Source organism: Oncorhynchus kisutch, linkage group LG10 (genome assembly GCF_002021735.2).
Source record: "Oncorhynchus kisutch isolate 150728-3 linkage group LG10, Okis_V2, whole genome shotgun sequence".
NCBI classification, from domain to species: domain Eukaryota; kingdom Metazoa; phylum Chordata; class Actinopteri; order Salmoniformes; family Salmonidae; genus Oncorhynchus; species Oncorhynchus kisutch.
The window spans coordinates 39,395,198-39,418,236 of NC_034183.2; the positions used below are offsets into that span (position 1 = coordinate 39,395,198).

The 23,039-nt window shown below is 41.4% G+C and overlaps 3 protein-coding genes across 10 annotated transcripts in view; 1 reads left to right on the forward strand and 2 right to left on the reverse strand.

Annotated features, from left to right (window-relative positions):
* The window catches only part of dnajc6 (DnaJ (Hsp40) homolog, subfamily C, member 6), a 57,495-nt gene extending 55,984 nt beyond the window's left edge, over positions 1 to 1,511 (reverse strand). For 2 of the 3 annotated variants that reach the window (XM_031833654.1, XM_031833653.1), the window contains exon 1: positions 1,225 to 1,494. The gene's annotated coding sequence lies outside the window, so the exon portion shown is untranslated. Of the gene's footprint in view, positions 1 to 1,224 lie in introns of all 3 variants that reach the window. The other variant, XM_031833655.1, reaches the window with a different exon arrangement.
* Positions 1,512 to 4,873: 3,362 nt separating this feature from the next.
* On the reverse strand, positions 4,874 to 11,046 carry LOC109898131 (adenylate kinase 4, mitochondrial). Of its 3 annotated transcripts, none has more exons than XM_031833662.1 (6): positions 10,665 to 11,046; positions 9,107 to 9,288; positions 7,704 to 7,823; positions 6,932 to 7,104; positions 6,353 to 6,471; positions 4,874 to 6,156 (listed from the first exon to the last, which is right to left on the reverse strand). In XM_031833662.1, exons 2-6 carry the CDS (start codon positions 9,246 to 9,248, stop codon positions 6,027 to 6,029), a joined length of 684 nt encoding a protein of 227 aa, XP_031689522.1. In that variant the 5' UTR covers positions 9,249 to 9,288; positions 10,665 to 11,046; the 3' UTR covers positions 4,874 to 6,026. The 3 variants fall into 3 exon arrangements, with proteins under 3 accessions (XP_031689522.1, XP_020348535.1, XP_020348536.1); XM_020492946.2 differs by lacking the exon at positions 10,665 to 11,046 and adding an exon at positions 9,713 to 9,948; XM_020492947.2 differs by lacking the exon at positions 10,665 to 11,046 and adding an exon at positions 9,685 to 9,908.
* Positions 11,041 to 23,039, forward strand: part of LOC109898129 (tyrosine-protein kinase JAK1-like) — a 67,898-nt gene continuing 55,899 nt past the window's right edge. For 2 of the 4 annotated variants that reach the window (XM_031833656.1, XM_031833658.1), the window contains exon 1: positions 11,041 to 11,133. In XM_031833656.1, the coding sequence (XP_031689516.1) occupies positions 11,114 to 11,133 (20 nt within the window). In that variant the 5' untranslated portion in view covers positions 11,041 to 11,113. Of the gene's footprint in view, positions 11,134 to 17,624; positions 18,004 to 23,039 lie in introns of those variants that run through there. The other 2 variants (XM_031833657.1, XM_031833659.1) reach the window with 2 other exon arrangements.

Here is a 23,039-nt window from a genome sequence, read left to right on the forward strand (position 1 = left end):
TAATTAAGGCTACTAATGTCTATAACTCATATTAATAAGCTACACCTACACTGAAAAATATTTTCCTGAATTTATCTATCTTCGATAATATAATGTAATCATCAGTGCGTTCAAGACAAGGGGGAATTCGGAAAAAAACGAAGCCCGAATGAGAAAAATAGTTTTGAACGGTTATCCAACTCGGAATTCCAAGTTAGAAACTCGGACATCTTTCTAGAGCTGCGACTTTCCCACCTGAAAATCACTGACGTCATTATTTGACCTCGTTTGTCCAGTTGTCTTGAAAGCACCAAATGCCGTCGTGGGAAAAAACAGAACTGGCAATCACATAAGCGACTGGATCATAAAAGGGATTTCCCTAATATTCTTCCTCAGCAAAACCCATTTCCCTTTAAAACTGAGGTTAATCATTAATTTGATAATGATAGCAAATTGGCTAATTAGTAGAATATTTTGATGGTTTTTCAAGGATTGTCGTCTTGTTCAACCTGCCCCTCCAATGCAATGTGTCCGCCTCAAATAAACGCGCATTCAGCAACATGAATCATCCCCATCATAGCCAGCCTTTTAATTTTATTTTTAACTAAACATGTAATTTTCCATTTTGATGTCTCACAGAATAGAAACTTTGAGAATTATGTTCGAGAGTTTTCCCAAATAGTTCAATTATGAATAATCTCAGATCATGTCTAAAAATCCCCTTGGTCATATTTGTCATTCAGTGCACTTGGAACGTTTGTAACCGTTAGGCTACGGAGGATTCATTACTCATATCAGTGCACGTTTTTTGTTTCATAATAATTAACAAATGCATAGAAAGGTTTAAAGCTTCAACAGTAGCCTACGGGGTTATAATCAACGTCATATAGGGCTTGAGCACAGAGGGCCTTTTTCCCCGTCGTTATGCATTTCCTCGCCTAAAAACAACCTAGGCCTGACAAAACACCTGCACTGAAAATAAAGCCAAACATCAACGATGCTATGGGATATTCATATTCCAATTTTCTGGTAAAAACGCTGTTCTACTGTTGACCAAACCACCATATTAAGAAAATCTTTCTGCAGAAGAGAATCATTCTTTAATATTAAAATCTCATCGGGAAGTAACACATGAAGACGTTGCTTCTCCAGAGGAAGCATTTCAGTGGCATTTGATATAAAACGTATATGGTTTCAAACGAATGATGTTAAAAAAACAGCCCTTTTTGTCATAGGCCTCCCTACCTTCCAGAGCGCTCGCTGTCATTATCTCTGGAACCCCGACGTCCTCAGCTCTGGAGATGCGCGCGGAAACCCCAGCTGTGGTCTGAGAAATGCCGACTTTCGATTTGTCATTCGCCGCCTGTCAAAGGTCAAACGTCCTTCTGTACCTCGACCTGTAAGTGGAGTTCGGGTACAATCTACACTCCTGGGGTTGGCTAACATTAGAATTACAAGGACTACGACATCATCATATCATCACCTTATATATTGCATGTGAGCTTCAGTGAAACGAATGCTGCGACCGCCATTTGCTGATCTCACACTAATATGGAGTAGCCTATCTATGTGCGTTCAAGTGTTCCGGATGTCATATAGATCAATACATTGTAAATTGCATAGTTGTGTGCTTGTGAATGATACCAACATAGTGGATCACGACTTGCTGTTTATGAAAGCAAAACCTGGGAAGGATTTCTGGACTGGATAGATTAATAAATTCAATTCCTCACTCACATGTGTGAATTATGTAATAACCCAGTATCCAGCAAATATACATAGGTTTTTATCATTGCCTATATTAGATTTTACCAGACATATTTCCTATATGTAGGCCTATCTAGAGAGATCGCTGTTATGTCCACCTCCATACAACAGGAAATGACAAACCTCTGATGGTTGAGTCTGATATGTAAACAGAGCAGAGGTCATCAGGCTCCAAACTCAGTATTAATCCCTGGTTTAAATCCACTCCATGTGTTCCACCCCAGTTCAATGCACATGGGATTAATGCTGCATTCATAACCAAGTGGGAATCTGGAATTTATCCTTATGCCTGGGATAAAACCACTTGAACACCCCTCCAACTGGTAATTACTTGTGTGAAATTATCATCCCTGAGCTCCGAAGTCTCACACAATCTGACCTCTAATGTCACTTACTAAGGAAATGACCTCGATAACAGCTTTAAATGCAACAACAAAACATTATTTATAATAAGCAATCTATTAATATGGTTTTTGAACACTATAATTAGTTTACAAGCATGATAGTTGTACTTTTAGTTTATGGTTGATGCAGCTTGTTGGCCATTAACAAATCAGCATTTCTCAACGAGTTCAAAGCATGCGAATGCATCCAAATGGTATTTACGATTTCTTTTTTTTTTTCTTTAAAAAAAATGTTACAATTATTTTCTCCCCAATTTCATGGTATCCAATTGGTAGTTACAGTCTGGTGTCTTCGCTGAAACTCCCATACGGACTCGGGAGAGGCAAAGGTCCCCCTGAAACACAACCCAATCAACACACTGCTCCTTGACACAATGCTCACTTAACCCGGAAGCCAGACACACCAATTTATTGGAGGAAACACCGAACGACCGTGTCAGCGTGCACTGCACCCGCGATGGGGACAAGGACGTCCCTGCCGGCCAAAACCTCTCCTAACCAGGACGACACTGGGCCAATTGTGTGCTGCTCCACGGTTCTCCCGGTCGCGGCCAGCTGCAACAGACTCTGGACTCGAACCCAGAATCTCTAGTGGCACAGCTAGCACTGCGATGCAGTGCCTTAGACCACTGCGCCACTCGGGAGGCTGTATTTACGATTTCACAACCAGGGTAGCAGGTAGCCTAGCAGTTAAGAGCGCTGGGGCAGTAACCAACCCTAATTGGTCCTTTAAGTTGCACTGGATAAGAATGTCTGCGAAATGACTCAAATGTAAAAAATGTATGGTGATTACCACCTTCTCACTTGGTTATGAATGCAGCATTACAGAGCCAACTCTGGTGGGGGACAGAAAAAGAGAGAGTCGTCAGAAATACCTACCTTAGTTCTTCTCAGGTTTCATTACAGTAACACACACATGTGCAGGCATACATAAAAACATGTGCATGTGTACACACAAACATGTGTACAAATGCAGACACAAGCACTTCTCCCTGCTGCCTTCTCTGATGTCAGATCAAAGGGTGTATTGAACAGAGAGGGGGAGAGAGGGTGCTATAAATGTTATGAGTTCTGTCACAATATACTGCATTGCCATGCATGGTGGACAACAGTGCATTCGGAAAGTATTCAGACCCCTTGACTTTTTCCAAATGTTGTTACAATACAGCCTTTTCATCATCAATCTACACACAATACCCAATAATGACAAATCGAAAACAGGTTTTTAGACATTTCTGCAAATTTCCCACAGCTGACAGTGCGTGTCAGAGCAAAAACCAAGCCATGGGGTTGAGGGAATTGTCCATAGAGTTCTGAGACAGGATTATGTAGTGGCACAGATCTTGGGAAGGGTACCAAAAACATTCTGCAGCATTGTCCCCAAGAACACAGTGGCCTCCATCATTCTTAAATGAAAGACGTTTGGATCCACCAAGACTCTTCCTAGAGTTGAGCAACTGGGGAGAAGGGCCTTGGTCAGGGAGGTGACAAAGAACCCAATGGTCACTCTGACAGAGTTCCTCTGTGGAGATGGGAGAACTTTCTCCACAGAAGGACAACCATCTCTGCAGCACTCCACCAATCCGACCTTTATGGTGGAGTGGCCAAACAGAAGCCACTCCTCAGTAAAAGGCACATGACAGCCCGCTTGGGGTTTGCCAAGGCACCTAACGACTCCCAGACCATGATAAACTAAATTCTCTGATCTGATGAAAGCAAGGTTGAACTTTTTAGCCTAATGCCAAGCTTCACGTCTGGAGGAAACCTGGCACCATCACTATGGTGAAGCATGGAGGAGGAGATGTTTTTCAGTGGCAGGGACTGAGAGACTAGTCAGGATCGATGGAAAGATAAACAAAGCAGAGAGATCCTTGATGAAAATCTGCTCCAGAGCGCTCAGGACCTCAGATTGGGCAAAGGTTCACCTTCCAACAGCACAACAACCCTAAGCACACAGCCAAGACAATGCAGGAATGGATTCGGGACAAGTCTCTGAATGTCATTGAGTGGCCTAGCTAGAGGCCGGACTTGAAACTGACCGAAAATCTCTGGAGAGACCTGAAAATAGCTGTGCAGCGACACTCCCCATCCAGCCTGACAGAGTTTGAGAGGATCTGCAGAGAAGAATGTGATAAACTCCCCAAATACAGGTGTGCCAAGCTTGTAGCGTCATACCCAAGAAGTCTCTAGGCTGTAATCACTGCTAAAGATGCTTCAAAAAAGTACTGAGTAAAGGGTCTGAATATTTACGTAAATATGATATTTCAGTTGTTTAAAAATAAATACATTTTCAAACATTTCTAAAAACCTGTTTTTGCTTTTTCATTATGGGGTATTGTGTGTAGATTGATGAGGAGGGAGGGGGTAATTTAATACATAAAAAAATGGGCTGTAACGTAACAAAATGTGTAAAAGGTTAAGGGGTCAGTATACCTTCTGAATGCACTGTAGATACAGATGCTGCATCACTGCAGTGTGCCTATAGATTTCTATGATAACCTAACTAATATGTCTGCAGTGGCATTCCCACACAATACTCATAGTAGAAACCTATCAGTCTCCTATAAAGGACACACAATAATGTTATGAACAAAACTAATCTTCAGGGAATGCAGCTGAAACTTACAGTACTTTTGCTTTGAATGGGAGACATTTTGTTTATAGTCATAGTAGGCATGTTGCCTGGAACTACTGTTTGACCTTGAGAGTGAAACAACTGAAAGGAAATTCTGAGAAAGTCATTGTATTTTTCTTGGAATATGCCAGATTTTGGACAGCCAGATGATTTATGGACAGAAAACATTCAGTGTTGCACAACAGAGCGTATGAAAAGCTTTCCTAACCACTCGTTCACCACAATGGGCTTGCCATATATATTCTGGGCCAATTACAGTTTACAGCAGTGACTATTTGCATATTGTGTTACTGAAATCTAAAAGGGATACAGAAACAAGACACACCCTCCCACAAACACTGTCCAACCACTAACCCCACCCATCCCTTTTCTTATACAGCAATTCAGATGCATTACACTTTCAACTGGTTAAAACACTCACAAACTTTTCAACAAGTCATTAGAAATATTAAGGCCTCTGGCTCTTTGAATATAATTCTACCATTTATCTTTGGCCACATTCAAATCTTTGGTCCTTTTTAACACAATTATAGACCCATTCATTATCATCGTTTTTTATTTGGTCTAGTCCTGCGGACTAAACTTCAATAGACTAGGGAGAAGGTTACATTTGGTCTAACTAAAGTCAACAAAAACTGTTTCAAATTAAACAAAAGAAAAACACATTTATGTAATCCAAAATCTTTTGATAAAGATGAAACTCTTCATCTGATAGAACTTAAAATTAAGCCAAATTATAGAGTGTGCTGTTTATAAGAAAATGTCCACAATATTCATTTCAGTCGAAATGAAAGATAAATCAGATATACAGAAACCAACAGTTCTGTACACATTGGGTGCTATAGAAGTATCAAGCTCGTTTTACAGTCTTTGGAAGGCATATTTAGAGTTGCACAACCTAGGCCCTCATGTTCTGCAGTCCTGCTGATTTCCGTTTCTCCCTGGGACTTTAAACTTACAATCTGGGAAATGGAAATCAGTCTCAGGGTTAAACGGTAAGGAAGAAAACCTTCATACACTGCAACCCTTGAGGACCGAAGCTATGCACCACTGATGTATGTAGTGCATAAGACTGTATTTTCAAACATGTTTTGAGACTGAGATAACTGCCAAGCTAATGGCTCCTAACATCTAGCGGTAGTCTTGTCTTGCAGCCATGTACTCAACCAATGTCTTCACTAACTAACATTAGTATCCCCTGGTGCAAGGCCTTTCCTTCTGATGCGTCACCTCTGCTCTCCTCAGGGCATTGGGATGCGTTGTGTGTCTGTCTGTGATGTGCTGGGGATCTTGGTGCTGAGGAGAGAGTTGATGTAAGGCCAGATCCTGTCTGTCTCTGTGCCTGAGAAAGTGTGCAGGATGCCCTTTGACCTGGGGAGGACACACTTTACATGTAAAGTTGCATAAATACCATGTAGCATAATTACATTATATTGTAAGAACATTATAATTATATTGTAACTACATTGTCACTCAGTACTTCTGAGTACTGTATACAGGATAGTCAGGGCAAGCAATTTACACAATGCTTTTAAAAATGTGTCAGTGAAGTGGAGGGTGGACGTACTTATACAGGTCTATGATGGGCTTGGCCACGTCCTTGTAGTGCCTCAGTCTGGCCACTAGAGCCTCTGGTTTGTCATCATCATGCTGGATCAAAGGCTCCCCGCTGATGTCATCCCTGCCCTGGGGGGAACAACAGAACCATGACAACTGAATAATTATTATATCAATGACATAAACCCATGAAAACGGTACACAGCTCACAGAGAGTTGTCTTGAACCCCACACATTCAATAACCTATTCCAAGGTATTACTGATAATTCACAAATACACAAGTTAGGAATATAATAATCTGGCATCGTATTTTCACAGCCTCCTGTAGCAACCATAGGAACCATTGCTTAGTGCAGGCTTTCCCCAACTCAGTCCTAAGTTTCTGATTTTAATCAGCTGCGTAGTGCAACCAGGGGGGCCCGCCAAACCAGGGAGGCCCGCCCAACCAGGCCCGCCCAAGGACCGAGTTTGGGAAACCCTGGCTTAATGTTGGTTCTGTGGGAACAGACAGACTAACCGGAAGACTAAACATGTGTAATGGCGATAATAATGGTGACAAAATAGGGAGGAAAAACAATGTTTTCTGACTTGTACGTGTGGAGGGTTGAAGCCCATGTTGTAGACCCTGCCGCTGGCTGGGTGGATCCAGCGATCACTCAGCCTCTCCTTCAGGGTCTCATAGGGAATGTTGAGGCTGATGACCAGGTCCAGGTCACAGGTACTGTTCAGAGCCTTGGCCTGGGCCAGGGTACGGGGAAACCCTGGGGAGAGTTGGGAGATGAAGCACGGAGACTGAGGGGAGTGTGTGTGTGTGTGTGTGTGTGTGTGTGTGTGTGTGTGTGTGTGTGTGTGTGTGTGTGTGTGTGTGTGTGTGTGTGTATCTCACATTGATCCTGCACAACAACTTTATGGTAAATATTTATGTACAGTATTTTGTGTGACATCATGAAGGTCATATCGTTATGTAAACAATCCAAAGACCACATCTGTATCTGTTTCCCTTTAACCTACACTGATATGGACTGGTAGACATACTGCAAATACAGTATTTACTGTTGGTTGGCCTGGCTGTGAGACTAGTTAATAGCTGCTTTCAGAGGGTGTAAACCTGCACTACTGTTTACAAACCTTGGACTGCTGCCTGACTGGCCTGTTTCAGCTTGTTTCTGGGTCAGACACAAACCTGTACAGTCAATGTTTCATGATACCTTACTGTGCTCACGTGTTTTTGGTTGTTTGCCAATTCATTAGCCCTCTCTATGTTCTTGCTTTCTCTACGCAGCTGCAAAAAGATCTTTGGAAGTGCGTGTGCATTTCAAAGTGTGTGTATATGTGTGTGTGCGTGTGTGTGTGGTCTTACCATCCATCAGCCAGCTGTGGCGGGTCATCTCCTCCAGCCTGGGAAGTAGGAGCCGGGTCATCACATGGTCCGGCACCAGCAGACCCCTCTCTATGTAGGTCTTAGCCAGAACACCAGCGTCTGTGGAGGGAGGGAAATAATAAGGCGCAGGAGGAGGAGGAGGAAGAGGAGAAGGAGTCATCATCAATTCCCGATAAGTATAAAGTATTAAGAAGTTTTCAGAAAGATTTCTAGTAAAAGAGGTGGACTTTTGGCTAGAGGTAGGGGGGCAGAGCAAACCCAGACAGGAATGCCCTCTGTAGCTTTAACACCTAAACGATTACCCATTCGCCCTGTTTTCTTCCCACCCCCCATTTGTATTGCTTTCTTTACAGCAGTGAGTCACATAGCACATCTCAGAAAGATCTCCAGACCCCTCTAAACTCAAATCATCAATAAATGATTCATGTCATTGAATGACCTACTGACCAAACTGGATCATGACAAATGTCGTTACAGGGGCTCGAATAAAAATACATAGAGCCATAGCATAAGATTCATGTGTGTCCATTCAGATGTTCCTAAGGTAGTCTCTCGGGTTTACAAAGTTTGAATGTAAGAGAATGTCTTCATTAATGTAAATAACTCCAGTATAGTAATTCTGGAAAACTGGGTTTAGTAAGGCATGGCCTTGAAACGGCACTGTATCTGTAATTACAATCCCACACATGTTTTCACTGCCCTCCCTGCAACACATTTCATTTGTGGGCTAAAAAGATTGGCACAAGTTCGGATTAAAAATAGGCTCCAGAAGAAGTCAATGGGCTCAAATAAGTCAACTCAGAGAAATTCCAAACATACGTTTGCCATAGACTGTGAAGTTTCAGAGACTACTAACAAATAAAGTTTCATAACTTGGATTCCATTTTGATATGGATAGTGGATCATTTTAGTTTCTTATCAGATAGTAGATTTGCCATAGCCTCTAAATTTAACTAATGTTTTTGTCTCTTGGATGATAGGAGAGAAATGTGCCACTGTCCAGCCCAGTGCCAACTTGCAAGAGACTCTCTTCACCTCACCTCAACTTAGGCCTCTGCTGGTGTTACAATATTGTTGCAATTTATGGCTTAGGCTACTGGAGGTGAATGCTAGTTAGGCTACTATAGGCTAACATGAACAAATATGTAAGCTAGGTTGAAATAATACTACAAATTATAATAATAATAAATATTTTAAGATAGGACACTGTATCCCTGAAAATCTGACCGTTTCTACCAACCCCGCTGAGGATGACAAATATGTGGCAAAAAAACAATAAGCAAAAAATATATATTTAAAAAAAAGATGCAATCAAAAAAACAGAAATAAATGGTAAACAATAAATAGATGCATGTCTAATTATTTATCAAGAATAGGCCTACCTGTATTCGCAGCTATATTCTCCCGAACAAAGTCGCCACTGGACAGACGTGCCAGGCCAAAACTTTGAGCAATTCTCTCGGATATGGTCCCCTTTCCCGAGCCTGGTGGACCCATGATCACAGCTCGGAACAGTTTGGCCATCCTCCACTATAGCCTGCAACACCACGGACTGTATCTGTGTCTGGAGGAGACAAAATAAATAAGTCCAGGGTTGCTATAGCCTATACCTGCTGCCTTCAATGAAACATTGATAGGCCTAAGCATCTTTCAATGTTGCCCATGGTGTGCACTGTGCACATTATTATCAAAGTCCGTGAACAGATACTTTCTGCTCGTTTTGAGTTAACAGGGACAGTATATCAACAGTTTATTACACTGAATCTAACTTAATTGCCAATTTTCCCGAATTGGTTACGACTTAAAACGGCTACAGAAAAACGGAATTGTTAAAGAGCCCCATTCATCCCATCAGCTAGAGAAATCGAACTTTCCAGATTCCTGATTGTACAGATGGAGGGTTTAAACTATGGCGGAAAAAACCCCACAACGGGGCAACAGTCAAACGATGTAGGCCTACCTCACCGATGCCCACAATCCCTCCTCACCTTCGATTTATGCCTGTGTGTCCTGCAAAACTTATGCGTAATATAGCACGTAGTTCACTCAGACCAAGTCAGAAAATGTTTTTTTCTGTTCCCAAGGGACAGTAGCTTGTCTGCGTCTTTAAGAAAGTTTTTTTTCTCTGCGAATGAATGGAGGAGCTGCCTCAACGCCCTATTTCTCAGCACCTCCCAGACACACCAAGAAGAAAAAATGCGGATGATTTGTGCGCAGGAACTTGGTACAACTTGGGAATCTGGTACCTGTAGTTTTCTATTGTGAGTAAAACGAATAATTTCGAATTGCAACCATATCATATGTAAGTGGCTGAAACATGAAAGGTAAAGGAGATACGCAGTCAGTTGCGTAACTGAATGCATTCAACCGAAATGTGAGTACAAGAATACTGAGTACAAGTCTAAAAGTACTTGGTTTTAAATATACTTAAGTATCAAAAGTAAATGTAATTGCATGTTTTTTAAATGTTTTAATTTAAGGATAGCCAGAGGCACACTCCAACACTCAGATATAATTTACAAAGAAAGCATTTGTGTTTAGTGAGTCTGCCAGAAAATAGGAAGTAGGGATGACCAGGGATGTTCTCTTGATAAGTGTGTGAATTGGCCAATTTTCCTGTCCTGCTAAGTATTCAAAATGTAAGTACTTTTGGGTGTCAGGGAAAATGTATGGAGTAAAAAGTACATTATTTTCTTTAGGAATGTAGTTAAGTAAAAGTTGTCAAAAATATAAATAGCAAAGTAAAGTACAAATACCCCCAAAAACGACTTAAAGTACGTTAAAGTATTTTTACTTAAGTACTTTACACCACTGTTGATTGCCACGTTTCCAGATGGGGTAGGAAGTAGATAATGACGTAATGAATGGTAATAGGATAAATCCGAATTCATGAGTAAGAGACCTATTGACAAAACACTGCAAACTACAAAATAAACGCACTTGTTGACAGCAGCAGTCAATGCAGAGTGTAAACGGTCATTCCGAATTGTCGGGGTTCCCTCTGAAACATTGGCCAATCACCCATCATCATCATTACGCACTGAGACAGTGCCATTCCGCAACATTTGCGGACCAAGGCATCAAGGAATGTACTTGTTGCGAACCATACCGCGGCGTCAGTGTCCAAAAGCAGTCAAATGCTGCGCATGCACAACCTATTGGTGTCTTCAGTCAATGGAACCTGCCTAATCCATCACACGAAAAAAACTAAAAAACTAGATTGGAAGATTATCAATTTACTCAGTTAGTTGTGCGGCGAGACCCGGAAACATTGTTTTATTATTTTGTCACATGGCTGAGAGATTTCAATAACAACAAAAAATGGCGACAATCACGTTGTTCGATGTGGGTCTTGCTGCGTCATTAAAACTATTCACGTAAACACGGGAATGAAACGCGCAAAATGCAAGTAAGTAAGACTAATATCCGTCAGATATTGAACTACAAGTAAATATGAATAAGAATTGTTCATGTTAATTTCTATGCTTGGACTACATAGTATTTGTTTTTACCTAGAGAGGGGTGTGTGCAGGCTGGGCGTTAGCGTTTGTCAGCACAATAGTAAAACTCAAATCAACACCAATAGCGTTGCTCTTTTACATGGTCTTGTTATTGAATATCAGAGTTATTATGGCAATGTATATATGTTTAAAAATGTAAAATGATAAGACGGGCTATTTACAAAGTTTATTTTATTTTAAATAGCCTTACTCTTGTTGTATTTATAGAAAACAGCAACAAGCTTTCCCGACAACGTGGAGTTGAATATCTGGAACCATTGAAATGTGATGATTGCTTTCAATATTGTTCTTTCGCGTTTTAAACGTGTATTTAATGTATAGGCTACCTGGTCTGCGCTTCACGATTATTGAAGGGTCCGAGATACGCTATCATGATAATATACTAAGTACAGTCTATTGGGAGTTGTATATGCTAATTGCATTTTTACAGTTACGCAACCAATGTTATGTTTTGCTCGATTGAACTGTTGTCTCAACCTTGCGCAGCAGGTTATTTTTCAAGTAAGTGTTGGCAAGTGCTCCTGCAATTCTGTGATACCAAAACAGAACCAGCAAATCGAGTTGTTTACATGAAGCGGAGGGAGAAGGAGATAGGGAGGAGCCTCCTCCGGCGGGCTACGCGACTGGACTGCTGGAGAGCCTTCGCTCACTGAGGGCGGAACCCCAAGAACCATAACAAGTCCGACGTCAGCTATGTGGTGTCCATAAATTATGCAGTTCAAACACTACCGAGTAAACAGTGGTGACTTCGACCAATTAGCAAGGTTTTATTCCTTTAGGCTACATGTATCTGTTGTATAGGAAATTATCTTTCAAAGGGGTTTATGAAAAAGCTGATATGCTACATTAGTTACACATGTATTGGTAGGTATTACATTCATGTGAGGTGAGAAAGAAACATCTTACTAATGGTAGTAAAATACCTTTCTAGAATTCTGTAATGCCTGTGTGGAATTCATAGCACATACACAATTCACGATTATATCCTGTGAATAATTACAAAGCTTTGCAGATTTTGGTAACCTATTAGAGAAACCTCTTTACATTACTTCTGCATGCAATTGTGTTCTGTTCTTGTAATGTGATACCATGAAATACCTAAATACAGACATGATATTTGGATTTTACGTATTGTCAAACATAGTCATTTTGTTACTCCGATGACCTGTGCATGAAGTAAATGCACTTTCTGCAATGTCCAAAGGCACCCCCACCTGCCCGACCCTATACAGTGTCATGTCATTCTAAGTCCCTCTTTTGGCACGATTCCATCTGCAAAAGAATAGTGTGACTGACAAGATATTATTGTTGCTCTGGGCTCCAAGTCTAGTGTGTGTGTGCGTGCGTGTGTCATCATGTGTGAGCCTGGCATCATGAAGACGGATGGCATCTGACCCCTTGGATCACCATGGCTGATGTTGTACTGTGCTGGAACTCAGACCAACTCTTGACCAACTGCTGTCTCTTGGCTTCCTAACATGACATCCAGGCTGCCCTGGTTCAGTTATCACTGTGCTGATGCTGTCCATCTTAAAGGTACAGTACTGTGATAACTGAAGGATGGTTGCCACCTTGACACACCCGACCCACTTTGTGATGATGGATGGAGATGGTACTGCTGTATCGAAGGTGAAGTTTTTCATTGATATCACTGGTGCTCCCAACTTTAAAAAGTTAGGAGAACAACATAAAATTTAGGAGCACCAGAAAATATGATTTTTCAACTTGATTGAGATATAGCCTATATTGGGCCTACATGAATTCTAGCTCCCGAAGCACATGCTGTACTCTATAAGCTAATATGTAACCCTGTAAAGACAGTTGTTTATTGTAAAAAGCTGTACATGGTTATACAAGTACCTGTTATTGAAGTTACAAAGTTATTTGTAGAATAATAGGTTTCTACATTGTGTAAAAACACTATTTTCAAACCAGCATACTGCTGTACAATATCACATGCACCCCTGCCAATAAAGACTATGGTGAGTCAATTTGTTTGGTCAATTCTCAAATTTAAATAAAAAATAAAGTTGGTTATGGGAGTATTCTAAGGGTGATTATTAGGATGCATAAACATGATTAGTGCTTTCCCCCCACAATTCTGGCCTTCAAATTGGCATAAATAATACCTTTAATGGAAACAGCTCTTCTGTAATTCTCTAGACTACTAGATATTTAAGGTTCATAATACAAACGTTCTCTATTTGAATTTTTTTGAATTTTCTATATCATTCTTATTCGTGCTTATATTTGAATGTACTATTTTATTTGTTCCAAGTTGGCTCACAGATTAGAGGGTTTGTTAAGATGAGAGAGGAGATATTGTGCATATCCCCGTTCTCCCTACTACAAGCCTCGCTCAACTTGTTTTACAGTCACAAACCACCGCCTCTAAAGACCGGGCTAAACCAAAAGAGTTTTTGGCCGCGGGGGGTGTTCCAATCATAACATGAGGATTCTTGACCCACCTGTCCCCCGGGCAAGTTACGCGCTTGACCATGACGCTACCGAATCTAAGCTCGTCTTTTTCTCTGGTGCACTTGGAAACAGCATTACAGCGAAGGATAATTATAACAACAATTATTATCTGGGTGATTTTTTACAAGGCAATTTTTTTTTTAAATCAAGGTTGCACAGCAAAATATTTTCGATCATATGCAATCAAAATGGTCTCACATTATAATGTTGTGTCTTGATTTTCAATTGTAATACTTTATAATGATTCACAAGCCCAATGAGTGTAGCCTATGCTTTTCAAAATTGATTTGAATAGAATTGTTATTTTATCTAGAAAGAATGATGTATTACGTAATAAGTTGAAAGGGGGCAAATGTATGTTTTTGTAGCATTTGAATCATTCTTGTTTTTAAGAAAATGCAAATGAATTGGAAAGAAACTGATATGTATACATGTTGTTTCTAATAGTCATGATGTGTGGCCACGCACCTCTGATTAGATTTCTATCTATGGTGGAAAAGTATCAAATTGTCAAACTTGAGTAAAAGTAAAGATACATTAATAGAAAATGACTTAAGCAAATCTGCACTCAGACATAATTAACAAACGAACCATTTGTGTGTAGTGAGTCCGTCAGATCAGAGGCAGTAGGGATGTTTTCTTGAGAAGTGTCTGAATTGGACCGTATTCCTATCCTGCTAAGCACTCAACATGTAAGGTGCTTTGGGTGTCAGGGAAAATAAATGGAGTAAAAAGTACATTATTTTCTTTAGGAATGTAGTAGATAAAAAGTAAAATTAGTCAAAAATATAAATAGTCAAGTATAGATATAGTACACAGAAATACTGCTTATGTAGTACTTTAAAGTATATTTTGTTAATTACTTTACACCACTACATAATAGATACAAACATAGTTGTAAAAGTTATTAATACATTTTTAGTATGATTGAAGAATATAAATAACCTAAGAGTAGAGGTATTAACATAAGACTCCGGTTTGACACGTCTTTAGAATGTTAGACATACAGGAAGTCAATGCGGAAATCCCCCCCAGACAGATAACCAAAAGATCACGCCACATCTTTTTCTCTCCCCCTCTCTCTGCCCCCACATTCCCCTTCTCTCATTCTCCCCTCTCTATAACCCCCCCCCCCCCCCCCCCCCCCCCCTCCTTTTCAATGTCTCTGTCCGCTCCCTCACGGTTTGGTTTAACTGGACTGATCGAAGTTGTAAATGGTTTTGAGGGTGAGAAAGGTTTTTGAACCCTAATCGCACAATTTGACTGTGGAGGATATGTCAATCAGTGGAACATCAATTCGGGTAATTAATAAAAACGCCGACAGATAAATGTAAACAAATAACTGTAAATAAAAGTCAACTTCTTATACCTGCTATTGAATTATGTTTCATATCCCTATTTTTAAACTAAATATCAGCTTTCTATTCTCTTATAGCCGAGAAAGTAGTGGTTAGTTGATGGTGACCTATGGTCTTTGCTTTTCATTTACTACACTGTAAGGACATTCCATTCCCTTCCCTTGCCTTTCTTTCAGTTTACTGGAGACCCTAAGGATATCTGTGAGTCTGGATGTTCCAGATGAAAGCTATAAAATCATTGTTATTCAACACCACAAAGTCTCATAATGAGTAGCCTTCTTAATAAGCACTTAAGTGATAGACACTTTCGTAACTATGTTTGATATGAATTGTGCTATCAATCATACTGTATATGTTGTCAAAATCATCTAAATAGATGCTCACATTTTCACATACCTAGTGGCCTACGTACCAGAATACAGTATTTTAAAAGTTAGGTTTTAACTAGTAAGCTTGTAATACATATAGGCCGATTACAGATAGATAGATGTGGCAATTTTTATTTGTGTCAGTGTCTAAAACATTCTTGGGAAATATCTGCCTATGATTTCCGGCAAACTTAACTCAGTTTTAACACATCAGATATGGGAGACGGGAAGTACCTCCACTACTGGCAAACGGAACCTCCCGTCCCTGTCCCATCTTAAAGGACCTTGCTCTCTTTTTCCTCCCACCTCACTAGGAGGATGGTCAGTTTCCATGAGCCTTTTCTCATCTTTTGAACAGATAAAGCTATGGGTCATGAATTAAATATGTAGGTTATTGATTAACAGGGTCAGATACAATCAGGATTGTGACTGTATGTTCCTTACCAAGGACAATCAATGTTTCATGTAACACACAACTGGATGGAATTTTGACGATATTACCGTAACAGTCAGGAATTGATTTTGTTAAACATTCCATGTGTTGTAAATTCAATATTGAATTGCTTTTAGAGTCAGAGTGTGTTTGCATTGAGTGCCTGGTAAAGAGGCAAGATACACTATATATACAAAGTATGTGGATACCACTTCAAATTAATTTGGTTATTTCATCCACACCCGTTGCTGACAGGTGTATAAAATCGAGCACACCACCATGCAATCTCCATAGGAAAACATTGGCAGTAGAATAGCCATCCTGAAAAACTCAGAGACTTTCATTGTGGCACCATCATAGGATGCCACCTTTCCAACAAGGCAGTTTGTCAACTTTATGTCCCGCTAGATGTGCCCCGGTCAACTGTAAGTGCTGTTATTGTGAAGTGGAAACCACTAGGTACAACAATGGCTCAGCTGCGAAGTGGCACACAAGCTTACAGAATGGGACCGCCGACTGCTGAAGCGTCTGTCCTCGGTTGCATCACTCACTACTACTGAGTTCCAAACTGCCTCTGGAAGTAACGTCAGCACAATAATTTTTCGTTGGGAACTTCATGAAATTGGTTTCCATGGCAGAGCAGCCTCACACAAGGCTAAGATCACCATGTGCAGTGCCAAGTGTGAGCTGGAGTGGTGTAAAGCTCGCCGCCATTGGACTCTGGAGCAGGGGAAACGCATTCTCTGGAGTGATGAATCACGCTTCACCATCTGGCTGTCCGATGGATGAATCTGGGTTTGGCGGATGCCAGGAGAACTCTACCTGCCCGAATGCATTTTGTGTAGGCTTTTATGACATTTATAATTATTTTCTCAAACCCCTTTGTGTGTATTGTAGCCCTTTCATGCAGTCAAGTCACGAGTGGCCTCATGGGTGAAATGTTATGAATGTTTTTAATAATTTCCTAATTACCTCCCATAAAATATAAGGAATGGTTTCATCCCCAATGGCAATACTCTTACGCACGCACACACACACACCCACACACATACACTCGCACATACACTCGCACATGCACACACACTTATTCTTCTGTCCTCATGGGGACCTGAAATGTATTTACATTCAAAATCCTATTTTCCCTAAAACCTAAACTTTACCTTAACCCCTAACCCTAATTCTAACCCTAAAAAGTAAGTATATAAGTAGCCTTGGTTTGTGCGAGCCGGAGCAGCTCATAGGGCAGGGGACTATCTCCTGTTTCTGTAGTGTGAGGCAGCTTGATGTACAAGTACACCCACTGGACATGGTGCTAGGCTATCGCAGGGCCTTACCCCAATCTATCTCCTTAATGCTGAGTGCCAAGCAGAGATGCATCAGGTCCCATTTTTAAAGTTTTTTTTGTATGATTTGGACAGGGATCAAATTCACCACCTTCCAATCTCAGGGCGGACACGCTAACCAGAAAGCCCTAATCCAACCCCTAAATGTAAAATAACCTTTTTCCTCGTGGGGACGTGGGAAATGTCCCCACTAGGGACAGTTTTCCTTGTTTTATTATCCTTGTGGGGTTTTTGAGGGATTTCCGGTCCCCACGAGGATAGAATAACAAGACCACACACACACACACACACACACACACACACACACACACACACACACACACACACACACACACACACACACACACACACACACACACACACACACACACACACACACAGCTTCTGCTACATTACAATGGATGTGATGCCATTCAGTTAACTGTAATGCTGATCCATTCTAGGGTTAACAACATAAAATAGTGTCAGTGGGCTACACAGTATCACTTGACTGAAGGAGCAGTGCACCAATCAGAATGCGTGAAACTGAGCTTGCAGTTGCATTATTTTCGGGAAGAGGGACGTTACTTGACAGGAAGGGTTAGAAAGATTATGAATTTGCTCTCGACCAGAAGGGAAAGAAACTCGTCGGACAATTTTTTTTTCGTTTGGAATATTCCCATACCTACGGATTTTGTCAAGATTAAGTCAATCTTTATAGTTTCACAACGGATAATTATATTCTGGATCTATGAACAAAACGATAGGGAAGTAACGTTAGACTTGGATAGCTCGCTAGGTGAGTAACGTTAACATATCAAATATGTGATTATTGATATTGAGTAAAATGCCACATATCCAGTCTAGCTATCCGATATCCTATTAACTTTAGCTTGAATATTATTATTCCTGGGCCTTAGTGGAAAAAAACGTTACGAAGCAGATACAAGCATCAAATTTGGTACAAACAAGGTGATGTGAAAACATCCTAGAAGGGGTGCCTGAAAACATCCTAGAAGGGGTGCCCATGTCAAATTTAACCAGGAAGTGAGTTATCGCGAAAATCCAAAATGGCTGCCATAACAACTGGTATTTGACTATAAAAATGGTTATGCAGCAGATAAAGGCATGACATTTTGTACAAACATCCCTCAAAAGATATGCTCATTTCAAAATTAGCCAGAAAGCAGAATTCAAAATGGCTGCCAATGGTAACGACAATGGTAACGACATTTCAGCTTATAAACATTTCAATAACAATAACTTTTTAGTTGACCTGACCAAATTCACATATACATGTTACTTATAGATCTTTATAGATCTTTCATTATTTTCGAAAGCAAATCTAAGAAGCAGTAGATCTGTTCTTTGTGTGCTATTTCTATGCTTTCGGTTTTGTACACCAGCTAAAAATACAATATTGTGGTTATAGAAAATATATTTCACAGGGGTTTAGATGGTACAATGATTGTTTACACCAGCGTTTCTCAAACTCAGTCCTCGGGACCCCAAGCGGTGCACATTTCGTTTTTTTGCCCTAACACTACACAGCGGATTCAAATGATCAAAGCTTGATGATTAGTTGATTATTTGAATCAGCTGTGTAGTGCTAGGGTAAAAACCAAAACATGCACCCAGCGGGGTACCGAGTATAGAGTTTTGGAAACCCTGATCTAAACTTTCTTGTTTTGTCAAAAACTGAAATTAGGCAAACTATTATAATTTTTTTGAGCAATTTCTGCATAGTGAACCTTTTTAAATTCTGATCAGTGAAGAAAATAAAATACTTAGGGCTAGGGATGTTAACCGTTAGTCGGTTAGCCACCGGAAAAATAATAATTTGACCGGTCATGCTTATCAGTTTGTAGGTTAATTTGCATAAATTTGAGGAATTAATTTGGTGTCCGAATTTGACAAATCTCCTCAGTCATAAAACAGGAACAGTGTCTTGGTTGACCGGAATTATTATTTTACAGAAAATAGTCATGTAAAGTGAGTTTATGGAGTTAGTTGAGTTAATGGCTGTCTCTAGTCAGAGTGAGTCTCCAGCAAGCCAGAGCGGAGACTTGTTGCTATGCAACTCACAGACACAGTCTGTGGAGCAGTGGCAAAGAGAAGACCAGCACAAATCAGCTAACAACAATAGCTAAGCTAGTAACCAAAAAGGTTTCACAGCATTTCTCTCCTGTTCTACTGGTTTTCATATCAACTTTCTTTCGTTGTCCAGAAGCCAAAGGCACAATCCTAGTCATATTAACAACCATCCTAGTTGTTGCATATCTACGTTTTCCCTCTTTCTAAATTTCTAATTGAGATGTTAATCTGTCATATGAAACGGCTCGCATCAGGTGTGTCTTTTAGAACAGGGTTTTCCCACAAATTGCAATTTAGCAAATGTAAAATTAGGAAACTCTCTTTTTGAAGTTTTTAAATACATTTGAAGCTACTTTTTAAGTAAATACCTGCAGTCAACTTGTGTAATATGTTAGGAGATAAAGAAGATCACATTCTTGATTTCACCTGTCACATAATTTTTCATTATTAAGCTTACGGGTAGTACCCAGTCACATGGTGTTTGTTTACAAGCACACAACGATGAGAGACCAGAGCCTTTTGAGAATGGACAAGTTGTGCATTTGGTTTGTTAATTTCGTAGTTAGTTAGCTATGCAGCTGTGATTAGCTTCTTCCAAAATCAAGCATTCGCTTGGTAACAGCAGAGTTCCCTCCTGGAGGGAGAGGAGAGAGTTCCTCTGTCCAGTGTCCGTGTTCTTTTGCCCAACTTAATCTTTTCTTTATTGGCCAGTCTGAAATATGGCTTTTTCTTTGCAACTCTGCCTAGAAGGCCAGCATCCTGGAGTCGCCGCTTCACTGTTGACGTTGAGACTGGTGTTTTGCGGGTGCTATTGAATGAAGCTGCCAGTTGAGGACTTGTGAGGCGTCTTTCTCAAACTAGAAACTCTAATGTACTTGTCCTCTTGCTCAGTTGGGCACCGGGGCCTCCCACCCCTTCTATTCTGGTTAAGGACAGTTTGTGCTGTTCTGTGAAGGTGCACAGTAGTACACAACGTTGTACGAGATCTTCAGTTTCTTGGCAATTTCTCGCATGGAATAGCCATCATTTCTCAAAACAGGAATAGACTGACGAGTTTCAGAAGAAAGTCCTTTGTTTCTGGCCATTTTGAGCCTGTAATCGAACCCACAAATGCTAATGCTCCAGATACTCAACTAGTCTAAAGAAGGCCAGTTTTATTGCTTCTTTAATCAGGCCAACAGTTTTCAGCTGTGCTAACATAATTGCAGAAGGTTTTTCTAATGATCAATTAGCCTTTTAAAATGATAAACTTGGATTATGTCACGATCGTCTAATGAAATAACGGACCAAGGCGCAGCGTACGTAGAGTTCCACATGTTTAATTAAAAGAAACTCACAAAAACAACAAAGAAGAATAAACGATACGTGAAGCTCAAGCAGTGCTCAACAGGCAACTACACAGAAACAAGATCCCACAAAAACTCAGTGGGAAAAGGCTGCCTAAATATGATCCCCAATCAGAGACAATGATAGACAGCTGCCTCTGATTGGGAACCATACCAGGCCAACATAGAAATAGAAAAACTAGAGTACCCACCCTAGTCACACCCCGACCTAACCAAATTAGAGAATAAAGGCTCTCTAAGGTCAGGGCGTGACAGTACCCCTCCCCAAAGGTGAGGACTCCGGCTGCAAGACCTGACTCCGGGTGGGCATCTAGCCTCGGTGGTGGCTCCGGTGCAGGACGTCGTCCCCGCTCCGCTCGTGGATCCGTCAGCGTTGGTGGCGACTCTGGTGCGGGGATCGTCCCCAGAAGCTCCGGACAGTGGATCGTTGCCGGAGACTCCGGACCGTGGATCGTCGCCGGAGGAACCGGACCGTGGATCACCGCCGGAGGCTCCGGACCGTGGAACGTCGCCGGAAGAACCGGACCGTGGATCATCGCTGGAGGCTCCAGACCGTGGATCGACGCCGGGGACTTCAGTCCGTGGATCATAATTGGAGGCTCCGGACTGGGAACCCTCGCTGGAGGCTCTGGACTGGGAACCCTCGCAGGAGGCTCTGGACTGGGAACCCTCACTGGATGCTCTGGACTAGAAACCCCCACAGGAGGCTCTGGACTAGGAACCCTCGCTGGAGGCTCTGGACTGGGAACCTTCGAGGGAGGCTCTGGACTGGGGAGGTGCCCTGGAGGCCTGGTGCGTAGAGCAGGCACAGATGGTGCCGGAACGATGACACACTCCGCAAGGTGCGTGCGGGGAGCTAGCACAGGACGTACTGGGCTTTGGAGGTGATCTTCATCCCCATGTGCAGTTGCAAACCGTTGTCTGGCTTTTTTTATGATGGTTTTGGAGCAGTGGCTTCTTCCTTACCGAGCTGCCTTTCAGGTTATGTCGATATAGGACTCGTTTAACTGTGTATATAGATACTTTTGTACCTGTTTCCTCCAGGATCTTCACAAGGTCCTTTGCTGTTGTTCTGGGATTGATTTGCACTTTGCGCACCAAAGTACGTTCATCTCTAGGAGACAGAACACGTCTCCTTCCTGAGCGGTATGACTGCTGCATGCTCCCATGGTGATGAACGTGGTACATTCGGGCGTTTGGAAATTGCTCCCAAGGATGAACCAGACTTGTGGAGGTCTACAATTTTTATTCTTATGTCTTGACTGATTTATGTATGTAAACTTCCGACTTTAACTGTATGTACATATACTGTGCCTTCAGAAAGTATTAATTCTTACAGCATTTTCTCCCCCTTGTACACACAATACCCCATAATGTCGAAGTCAAAACATGTTTTTAGAAATATTTGCATATTTATTGACTTTGAAATAAAGATATCTAAGTCACTTAAGTATTCACACCCCTGAGTCAATACTTTGGAAGACCACCTTTGGGGTCGATTACAGCTTTGACTCATCTTGGGTATGTCTGTATAAGCTTTGCACATCTGTATTTGGGGATTTTCTCCCATTCTTCCTTGCAGATTTTCTCATGCTCAGTTAAGTTAGTTGGGGAGCGGCAGTGACAGCAATCTTCAAGTCTTTCCATAGATTTTCAATGGGATTCAAGTGTGGGTCACTCAAGGACTTTCATATTCTTGTTCTGAATAATACCAGCGTTGGTTTGGCTGTATGCTTGGGGTCATTGCCCTGTTGGAACGTAAATCTTTCCCCCCAGTCTTAGGTCATTTGCATTCCGAAGCAGGTTCTCATCAAGGATTTTCCTGTATTTGCCTCCATTCATTGGTCCCTGCTGCTGAAAAGCATCCCCACAGCATGATGCTGCTACCACTATGCTTCACGGTAGGGATGGTGTTAGACAGGTCATGACATGTCTTTCTACAGACATAGCACTTTGCATTCAGGCCAAAGTTAAATGGATGTGTCATCAGACCACAATCTTTTGCCTTATATCCTGTCTTTCACATGCCTTTTTTGCAAACTCCAGGCGTGCTGCCATGTGCTTTTTTCTCAGGATTGGCTTCCGTTTGGTCACTCTCCCACAAAGCCCAGATTGGTGAAGTGCTGTAGAGACGGTTGTCCTTCTGGTAGGTTCTCCCATTTCAGCCAATAAACTCTATAGTTCTGTCAGAGTGGTCATTGGGAAAGGGAGATTCAAATGAAATGTGTCTTTCGCATTTACACCAACCCCTCTGAATCAGAGAGGTGCGAGGGGCTGCCTTAATCGAACATCCACGTCTTCGGCCGTGGGTTAACCGCCTTGCTCACTGGCAGAACGAGGATTCGATCCAGCAACCTTTCAGTTACTGGCCCAACGCTCTAATCACTTGGCTACC